Source organism: Alexandromys fortis, unplaced genomic scaffold, assembly GCF_014885135.2.
Source record: "Alexandromys fortis isolate MF-2015 unplaced genomic scaffold, M_Fortis_MF-2015_v1.1 scaffold_85, whole genome shotgun sequence".
In the NCBI taxonomy this organism is placed as follows: Eukaryota; Metazoa; Chordata; class Mammalia; order Rodentia; family Cricetidae; genus Alexandromys; species Alexandromys fortis.
In genome coordinates, this window is record NW_026067975.1 from 7,940,275 (window position 1) to 7,950,802 (window position 10,528).

The 10,528-nt window shown below is 47.1% G+C and overlaps 1 protein-coding gene across 1 annotated transcript; it reads left to right on the forward strand.

Moving 5' to 3' along the window:
* Nucleotides 1–3,335: 3,335 nt before the first annotated feature.
* Nucleotides 3,336–10,004, forward strand: Tmed3 (transmembrane p24 trafficking protein 3). Its single transcript, XM_050157350.1, has 3 exons — nucleotides 3,336–3,640; nucleotides 5,053–5,301; nucleotides 9,198–10,004. Exons 1-3 carry the CDS (start codon nucleotides 3,464–3,466, stop codon nucleotides 9,432–9,434), a joined length of 663 nt encoding a protein of 220 aa, XP_050013307.1. The 5' UTR covers nucleotides 3,336–3,463; the 3' UTR covers nucleotides 9,435–10,004.
* The last annotated feature ends 524 nt before the right edge of the window (nucleotides 10,005–10,528 follow it).

Consider the following 10,528-nt stretch of genomic DNA (forward strand, 5'->3'; position numbering starts at 1 on the left):
AAAATCAAAAACACCAATGATAGCCTTTGCTGGAGAGGTTGTGGAGTAAGGGGCACACTCATCCATTGCTGGTAGGAATGCAAACTTGTGCAACCACTTTGGAAATCAGTGTGGCGATTTCTCAGGAAATTTGGGATCAACCTACCCCAAGATCCAGTAATACCACTCTTGGGAATATACCCAAGAGATGCCCTATCATATGACAAAAGCATTTGTTCAACTATGTTCAAAGCAGCACTATTTGTAATAGCCAGATTTCTTTATATGGGTGCTGGGATCTGTAATCTGGACTTCGTGCTTGTGAAGCATCCAGACACACTGAGCCATCTCACCAGCTCCAAAAAGAACTATTTAAATATTTATCATGAACCACAAAGTTTGGTTCAGTTTTAATGGATATTAATGGCAAAAAGGAAGTTATCTATTCTTTGACCACTAAGAGTTTGTATCGTGAAAGGTACTGAATTTTGTCATATGCTTTTTTTGAATCTATGATACTAATTTCTAAAAAGGATTTCACAAGTCACCTCAGGAATAGGGCAGACAGATGTTGTTTTAGCTTTCTTTCAGATTTTTTAGTTTTAGGAATTTCTACCACATATGATGGAATATAAAATTTCAAAGGCACTTCAGACATTGCCTAGCATGCTATAACTTAATATAGTTTAGCTCATGAATCATCTGCACAGCACCTTCAGTATATGGCTGTTCACCCATCTCTGCTCCAGTATATGCAGGGGTGGAAATTGTGCTGCCCATTCATTCTCTTCCTGAAAAATACCAGATAGTTATTCCAGTTCCAGAAAGATATTTCTTATGTTGAGTTGAGATATACCTCAGTGTCATTAATGCTTGGCACTCAAGTTTTACGATATGGAACACAGAGAACTTACAATCCCAAGCGATGGGTAGGGGCAGTGCCCTTTTTGGGAAGCACATAGCCTCCAGGATTCTGCAGATTTGAGGTCAGCTCTGGCTTAGCTGTTGATAAGATAGGTGGAGTTGAATACTGTAGAAGATTGTTTAACAGTCACAAATCTCTCCCATTCCATAAAGTTTGCTCTTCACAACCAGGCTTGACCACTTCTCAGCTTAGAGGTCAAGGCAGAGTCTACTTCTCCCTCTTCTTGTATCTAGGTCAGCTTTGAACTTGATTGACCAGTAAAATGCACGGAAGGTGGTGTTGGAAGAATTCTGGAGCCTAGCTCTTAGAGAACCTTGCTTCCTTTGCTTGGGTCCTCTTGGGGTACTTCTCTGGGCATTTCACATAAGAAGAGCAGCCCAGACTGCTGGTGGAGGATGCCTGGAAGGGAGACAGGTATTACAGCCAATAACCCGCATTTGCCCCAGACATGCCATTGGGTCATCTTATAACGACCAGTGCAGGTGGACTCTAGGTAAGTGTAGCTTCATGGACAAGCCTAGGGAAGACTGCCCAAAGCTCAGCTGCCCAACTGACCCACAGAATCACAGAAATTATAAACCACTGTGGGCTCGAGCTGCTGACACACAAGTGTTATTGAATTAAACATAGCCAACTCCTGTTTCTTCCTTGTCAAATAGGAACAAACTTTTTTTTTTTTAAAAAAAAATACATGGTGCTAGTGAAAATTGACAATTATAAACTACGTTGACCTGGATAGGTAGGTGACTCTGTGACAGGCACATTGTTAGTGCCAAATAAATGTTTGGTGTAGTGTAAACTTTTAAAGCTAACATTCTCCAGTTGTTTTTAATTTTTCATGCTAAGTCTTCCTGTCTTTGGCATTCTCTTGAGGCAGCTTCCTGGAAGTGGTTCTGCTACCCTCTCCTCATCACCTTCCTCATCCCCCTCCAATTTTGCTAATATCTCACCTAAAATAGTACAGTAGATGCCACCTGATAGTTGCCTGTTAAGACAACAATTTACTCTTTAGAAACCCAGGAATTTCTCTCCTCTTACGTGCAATTTGATGCTGATTCTAATGCCGCCCACTCCAACTTAAACAGCTATGAAATCAGGCCTCCTCTGAACTTATGCAAGTTCCCCCTCTTGAACTAAACATCACATCTCATATTTAACCCATGAGAACGTCTGTTGTTGCTTTTGCTTCACTTGAGTCTTCTAGTTAGAGAATTATAGCTTTCAAGTTTCAAATATTCTTCATTAAAAGTGCTAAGAGCTGGCGGGATGGCTACGAGCACTTCCAGTTTGGTTCCCAGAACTCTCATCAGATGAGTGACAGCTTCCTGTAATTCCAGCTCCAGGGGATTCAAAGCCTCTGGTCTCCTCAGGGACCTGTACTCATGTACATACTCACGTGCAGACATGCACAAGCATGTAATTAAAAATTAAAAGGTTAAAAGAATGTTAAATAAGACAGGCAGGGAAGGAGCCTCAAGGCACACCACTGAACACCTCTTGTACATCTAGCATAGAAATCGTATACATTATTAATAATTATATTATGGGTAATGATGTTTCACAACTTATAGATTGCTTTCACACACATTAGCTTCTTGATACGTGGTCCAAAATGGCCAGTGGCAGTGTGTGCCAGTGTTATCCATATGGTGGTATATATGAGTACTGAAACTCTTTTGCTAAAATCAAGATTCACCATATCTAATAATGTTCTACTGAAATAAAATCTTATTGAGTAGCAAATAACATAACACATATTTATATATTTTGTTTATGGGGCTATGGTGAACATAAAAATCCTTTAGGACTCTGCAAATATTCACACACACACACACACACACACACAGACAGAGAGACAGAGACAGAGAGACAGAGAGGTGTCTGGGCAGTAGTCACGGTTAAGACAGTAAATCGATTTGTCTTTCAACACTTTTGAGAATTCAAAGGGGATGACAGAATCTCACCCCCCAAAATTTTCAATAAACCCCAAATGTCAAAACATAACTGAAATCTTTTTAGGAACTTTTAATTTCAGAAGAGAGTTTGTGTTTTTGAGAGAAAGCCGCCTCCCCACCCTCGCAGGTGTAGTCATGGGGTTTAGTCTGTTAAAAACTTCTTCACCTAGGGTAGGGTAGGGAAGGGGAATGAAGAGTCCTTTGCCCTCCCCGCGTTTCCTTTTTGTCCAGGTATCCCTCCTAACTACTGTGGGTGTTCCTTACATCCCGGATTTCTCGGGAGACTTGGGAGACTAGTGACAGCAAGCCAGAAGCAGAGTAGAAGCCCGAATGTTTCTGACTACAAGACCTGGTGGACCGAGAAGCTCAGGTTCCTGGGCCGGGGGAGGAATACGGCTCCTAAATTCGGTGACGCGCAGGCGCAGCGGGCGGAACGGTCTGGGGCCCACTTCTCCCGCGGCGTGCGGCTGCGGCTGCGCACTGAGTCGCCGCCATCCCGGAAGCGCTGGGCCGAGTTCGCGCCACGTCTCTCCTGGCGGCCCCTCCCCGGTCTCCGTAGTCCCCGCGTCCCAGCCGCGGCTCCGAGGACCAGATCCAGAGCATCATGGGCAGCGAGGCCCCTAGCGCTTCATCCTTCCAGATGTTGCTACTGCTGTTGCTGCTCCTGCTCCGGGCCGAGCGACTGCGGGGCGCCGAGCTCACCTTCGAGCTGCCGGACAACGCCAAGCAGTGTTTCCACGAAGAGGTGGAGCAGGGCGTGAAGTTCTCTCTGGATTACCAGGTGCGGCCCTAGCCGCCTCTCCTCACCCGGGCACTAGCTCGCCGCCATCCGGAGAGGCTAATAAGATTAACCACCAGAGGCTGCGGGGGCAGGGGTTAACCCCCGACGGGTTGACGTCTCCTTGAAAAGAAACGTTTGTATCATCCAGAGTCACCCCGCGCTCCCACCGAAGTGGCCCAGAGTAGTTGGGGAGTTAGGCAGGCTACAGGTGCGCTACGAGGATGGGGAGGCACGTCGCCAACCCGCGTCCTGCAGGACTGACCAGAATGATTTCCCCAGGTACCTTTGACTCTATGAACCCCAGTATTAACTGGTTGACACAGGCTGACAGTTTGTCTCAACTGTTCCTTGGGCTGCTTTTCTTGCAGGTGCTGAAGCCAGCCGCATCTTTTACAGCTGGGGATGGGGTGAGCCAGCAGCAGTGATTTAAGGGGTGTTTGGAAAGGAGGGTTCAGCACAGATTTTGCGGTGTTCACAAGGAGAATCTCCCTCCCCTTGGTGTGGTTATTCGGCTTGTCTCTGACCATATGGCCCAGCGAAGTCAGGTCCTGCACTTTATCTCCGTGGACATATCAAATAGCTAACAGTTGCCTTGGAAAGGGTCTGCTCTCTAGGGTTAGTGAGCAGGTCTAGGGTCAGGATTGGAGGGACGAATGAGCATGTTGGGGCAAGACTTCTGGAAATGAGGTGACACAGGCATCCCAAATGGTGCACCCTGAGCAGCCCTTCTGTGGTAGAAGCTCTGAAGGATGCTTCTGTTTGAAGACAACTTCATGTATGATGGGGTCACTGATGAGACCACTCTCAGATCTGTGGACAACGTGCAAAATGTGTGTATGTGCCTGTCTCAGCATAGGTGGTTTAAGACCAAGAACAGCGTTCTTAATGCTGTAGCCAGTGAGGCTCCAAAAGCCATCTGACACCATGGGTGGGAGGGGGTAGTCTATAATCACCAAGGAGACAAGCCTCTGGGCGTGTCTGTGTGGGAGTTTCTAGGCTATATTGAAGTGGGAAGAACCACCCTAAGTATGTGTACCATCGTTCCTTGGGCAGCGGTCCCAGGCTGAATAAGGAGAAAGCCAGCTGAACACCAGTGTTCATCTCTCTCTGCTTCCTGACTCTGGATGCCTTATGAGCATCTCTGCCTCATGCTCCTGACATCATGACTTCTCCTCTGTGGTGATTTGGGAGCTAAAGTAAACCCCTTCTTTCCTTAAATTGCTCTTGTCAAGTATCATGTTGTAGTAACAGGAAAAATAGGAAGTGAAGTGGCCACTGTCACTTAACTGCTCAGTTTGTGTTGGAAAGTAGCGAGGGGTAAATTATGAAATGCTTCCCAGTGGTCGCTGTTAGGGTCAGCAGTTTGAAGTATTGGTTGCCCCCAGTAACAGCACACTTTTTGTGGTTGCCAGGTTATCACTGGAGGCCACTACGATGTGGACTGCTATGTGCAGGACCCCTTGGGGAACGTCATCTACCGGGAGACCAAGAAGCAGTATGACAGCTTCACACACAGGACGGAGGTCAAGGGCGTTTATCTGTTTTGCTTCAGTAATGAATTTTCCACCTTCTCGCACAAGACCGTCTACTTTGACTTCCAAGTGGGTGACGAGCCCCCCATTCTCCCAGACATGGGGAACAGGGTCACAGCTCTCACTCAGGTGAGTGGACGTGACAGCGGTGGCACTAGGGGAACCTTCCTGCTCTCAGCTTCTTCCAGCTTTCCTGTCTCCTTCTTAGGCGCTGAGCAAGAATCACCGTCTAGCTCTAAAACACCCCGTTCCCCTTCTGGTCCCTTTTTTTACCCAGAACCCTTTCGTAGCTGATGCTTCATCCTTCCAGCTGTCTTTCTCTGACATAGCACCTCTTTCGAAATTACGCCATATACCTCTCTGCTCCGATTGTGAAGACCAAAGTCCTGCTTCAGGAGTGTATTGGTAAGGGTAACACAAGCTACCATAACAAACCCATATGTCAGTGCCTCACACGCTCTTCTCAGGATGGCCTGGAAAAGGCTGGTGGGTGACCTGGGAATCCAGTCTCTTGGGAATCTCATTTCTTCTTCATTTTCCCCTTTTTCTTTCTTCCTCTCCCTTCCCCTCTCCCCTTTCTTCATCTCTCCCTCTCTTCCTCATTCCCTTCCTTCCTTTCTATTTTATTGTTTTGCTGAACCCAGGGCCTTGTACATGCTAAGCTCAGGCTCTGCTGCAGAGCCATATCTCGAGCCCCAAGGCTCTTCCTTCTCCCTTCCCTCAGGCTTCAGAGTTCTCTGCCTTTGGATGCCAGAAGGAGAAATGAAAATGGCACAGCTTGCCCTTCAAAGCCCTGGCCTGTAGCCACACACGTAACTTGCAATCATGTCTCCTTGGTGAGCACTTGGGTAGCAAGTCAGGGTGAGAGGATGGCTACCAAGTACAGTCTCTGAGCAGCAAATCCCCACTGTGGAAGAGAAATGCTGACATTTTTGAAAGTCGGGTAGTTTACATTGATTCCCATGGCTCTCGAGATGATTGACTAACCCCTGCCTTCATCCTGAGTTCTCCCTGCTTCTGTGTAAGCCTCTCCTTCCTCTCACACATAGGCTGGGCTTCCTGAGGGCCAGGACTCTGCTATCTGTTTGCTCTTTTATTCTCAATACCCCAGTGTATGAGTCGCTGCACCCAAAGGAGCTCACCAAATATTTGTCTTATGACTGATCACCATGGCTTGGAAAACCTGTAAGACAGGAATAACTCTCTGTGGTACATTTATTCCAGGACCAAAGCCAGAATGGCTCAAGTATCTAAAGAGACCGACATTTCCCTGTTTGCACTCTAAGGAGATTTTATGTTCTGTTCCTCTTTGGCTTATGCCCAGTCTTTTGTCATGTCAGCGCAGTTAGAGGATAGAGACTCATTGCCCAGTGCAGTAGCCACTATACACATTTGGCTCTTTAAATAAAAGAAGATCCAGCCAAAGGTACAGATTGTTCTGTTGGTCACTGATGAAACTGGAAGATTTCGTAAGCCTGAGTTTAAGGGCTCCCTTGTGCACCAGTAGGAGAAAATAAGAGAGAAAAGGTTAATGAGTTAGGGCAAGAGAAAAGCCTTCCTGGAGCCTGGGTTCCCATGTGATCCTATTGCAAGGAGAAGGGCAGGTGGAGCTTGTGAGTTCCCCTTTTACCACTATTGTATGGTTTTACTCACTATTGTATGGTTCCTGTTTTCCCACATCCCTTGAAGCAAGGCAGGGCACCAACTAACTGAAATTTTGTGGTGACAAGCTGAAGAGCTTAGATTAGCACCAGTGGGAGGCCCCCGTGGATGGGGAAATAGCATGTATTTATAAGGCAAGGGAGTGCTCTCCAGTGTGTCACTGTCCGTGGCATACTGCTTTGGGGAGGGCTTATGCCATGCGTCCTAATTGTGCACTGCGGTTTGGGTGTGATTTTCACCCCTCAGAGGTTCATGTGCTGGAGGCTTGGTCTCCAGTGTAGCAGGATGGAGAGGTGATGGACTTGTGCTGAAGTGTCAGGCTAAAGCCAAGGGTCACAGGAGCTCCCAGCAGTGGATCAATAGAACAGGGAGGTGGGATTATTGCATACAGCTGTACAAGGAGGTGGGGTTATTACATACAGATAAGCAGGGAGGCAGTGTTGTACTGTATAGTTGAAAAAGCAGCCAGGCTCAGTTAATCTTGGTAGGAACAGCCTCTGTAAGGTGGATCTTCAGGCTGTAAAGATCTTGGAGAGAAAGCTACAGTGGACATTTTCTGCATAGACTATTAACATTTGCACTAGGACCAGGAGGGAAGTCTTTGCCATTGCTCTGAACCTAACCTAGGGACAGCTTCGCCACTTCCTATGGGTCTAAGACGTTGGAGTACTTGATCATGCCCACATCAACAGCTCACATCCACTCAGGACTTTATTCGCTTAGGCTTCCCCCACTACCTCTATTAACATTAACCAACTCTATTTTGCATTTTTATTTTAAAAGATTTATTATTTTATTTTATGTATATGAGTGTTTAGCCTGTAAGTATAGCTGTACACCATATGTATGTAGTGCTCAAGAAGGTCAGGAGAGGGTATCTCATCCCTTGGAACTGGAGTCACAGCTGTGAAACAGCCATGCAGGTACTGAGAATCAAACATGGTCATATGAAAGAGTATCCAGTGGTCTTATCCATGCGTCATCTGCCCATCCCTATTATTATTATTATTATTCCAATGGGTTTAGTTAGTAAGATTACTTTTGATCATCATCTGGAGCATGGGTAAAGGAGTATTTATTGGAATGTAGTGAGTGTTCCTCTCCTGGCAATAGTTAACTGCCATATGGATCCTCAGTGACTAGGCCTCTTGACTGCCTCCATGACAGAATGTTGACAGGTCCAGTCGTGTGCAGGTCACACAGCTGCTGGAGTCAGACCTTATGCAATAGTTGTCTGTTACCACAGACACGGTGACTGAATGCTACACCCATCTCTCTTTCACAGCTCTGGGTACCAAGAGTCTGGGCATGCTCAGTGGTCCTCTGCTCAGTCTCAGAGCTGAGATGGAGTTGTTGACCATGTTGTGCTCTTACCTAGAAGAGGAAGTGTCTGCTTCTTGTTAGCCAGGTTGTTGGCCAGATTCAGTTCTATATAGTCATGTGACTAAGGACCTCTATATAGTCATGTGACTAAGGACCTTATTTTATTGCCAACCATTATGCTGTCAGCCCCGTGAGACATTTTGCTGATTTTTGTAGGGGTTGTCTTCTCTCAGCTGGGGAGAATGTCTGCTGAAAGGGATGTGAGTAGATCAGGCCTCAGGATCATCTCCCTCCCTCCCTGATTTAAGTTCAACTGTGCCTAGTAACTGGAACCACAGGAGTGATGGCTCCCTCGTCATAAGTTCCTGGGTGGGGACCAAGGACTGGTGGTGGTGTTCAAAACATTTCCAGAGATCTGCCTATGACAGACTATTTTAGGAGGCATACGTAACTGTGAAGTGGTATGTGTTACATGTGAGCATATGTGTGTATATGCACAGTTGTGTGTTCACGTATGTTTATGATTATACATGAAGCTGTAGGCATCAGTCATACAGTAGATAAGCAGTGGATTCAAAGTTGGGCATAAATGTGTCGAGTTCACACTGCTGTTATTAGCTTGTGTGCCTCAGGTTCATGGTGCCTCTTTGGGCCTCAGTTTCCCCATCAGTAAGGATAAGTAAGCTAAAATCTGACTCTCCTTTACCAAGGGTGGTGATCATGCCTGTCAAGGCATTGTAAAAATTAAATAAGAGAAACAGGATAGGTCTTGCACACATAGGCAAGATGCTAACTCTGTCACACAAGATGCTAACACAGTCAGATGCTAATTCTGTCGCTTACTAAGCATGTGTGATTAGACAAGATACGCTCTCTGAGCTCCCGCTAGGCTTTACTGTCCGATTATGAAACCACATAAAATGTTTAACACAGGAGGTATCAGTAGATGATGCCTCGGATGCTGCCGTGACCCTTGGCTGCTAGATTCCACTCTTTCTGACTTACTGTTCGCAACTGACCGCTTTTCTCTTCCCGCCTAGATGGAATCTGCCTGTGTCACTATTCACGAGGCTCTGAAGACTGTGATCGACTCCCAGACACATTACCGCCTGCGAGAGGCCCAGGACCGAGCCCGAGCTGAAGACCTTAATAGTCGGGTGTCTTACTGGTCTGTCGGAGAGACTATTGCCCTGTTTGTGGTCAGCTTCAGCCAGGTGCTACTGCTGAAAAGCTTCTTCACAGAGAAACGACCTGTTAACAGAGCTGTCCACTCCTAGCCACGCTGGACCACACCACAGCCCCTTGCACCCTCGGGTCTCCAGTTCCTGCAGGGCTGGGGGTGTGACCCGGGGTGAAGGGAGAGCTGCAGGGAGCGCGAAGGCCACACTTTGTTGTTTGTGCACATATCTGATCCTTGCACTCCAGCAACTGAAGCTCACAGATGCCAGTAATCTGGAGCATCTAATTGTATTGTGTGTGCAACATTGACCAAAAATGTTTACGGGTCAGCCTAGGGATTGGCTACTGTTGGGGGGTCAGTGATCCAGCAGCCAGTCTGTGGAAGAACTCCAAACACCTGGGTCTCCAGGGCAGCTTAAGATTCTGCCACTGCTCCAGGATACATGGGTCATTACATTGTTGTGTCCTCTTTCATCTGGACATCAAGAGCTCTCAGTTATGGCCTTTCTTCCCATAGGCCTCTCTGTAACTTAGGATATCAGGTCTAATCTGGAAGCAATAGGGTCACTGTACAACCAGGACCCAAATGGAGAGTGGGTGTTCTTGGTGAGCTCTAGCTCCTGGAGGCAGAACTGTGCTAATAAAACCCACGTTTGAGCACTCTGGAAGGGCGTGCCTCTGTTTCTTTGCCTTAAAGGAAAGTGTGATAGAGAAAGTGGGCGTTCTGGAGCTGTATGCAGTGTGGGGTAGGGATGTGGAGAGGAGCCAGTGAACCACACTTCTCCCAAGGGAATAGAAATAGGAAGACCCCTTCCCGTTCCTGTCACTCACCGGGATGTGCACAGGCTGTGTATATAAATGGTTTCCTCCGTGACTACAACCAGGCCCTGTCTGCATGATCAGATGCTGTCTTTCAACTCACACCTGGGCTGCCTCTATCCAGACTGACAGAGTATACCTCTCACACCTGGGCTGCCTGTACCCAGGTTGACAGAGCATACCTCTCACACCTGGGCTGCCTGTACCCAGGTTGACCGATCACACCTCTTACACCTGGGCTGCCTGTACCCAGGTTGACCGATCACACCTCTCACACCTGGGCTGCCTGTACCCAGGTTGACCGATCACAGTTCTCACACCTGGGCTGCTACTTTTTGATTTTTGTTTTGAGACAGTTCTTGCTATGTAGCCC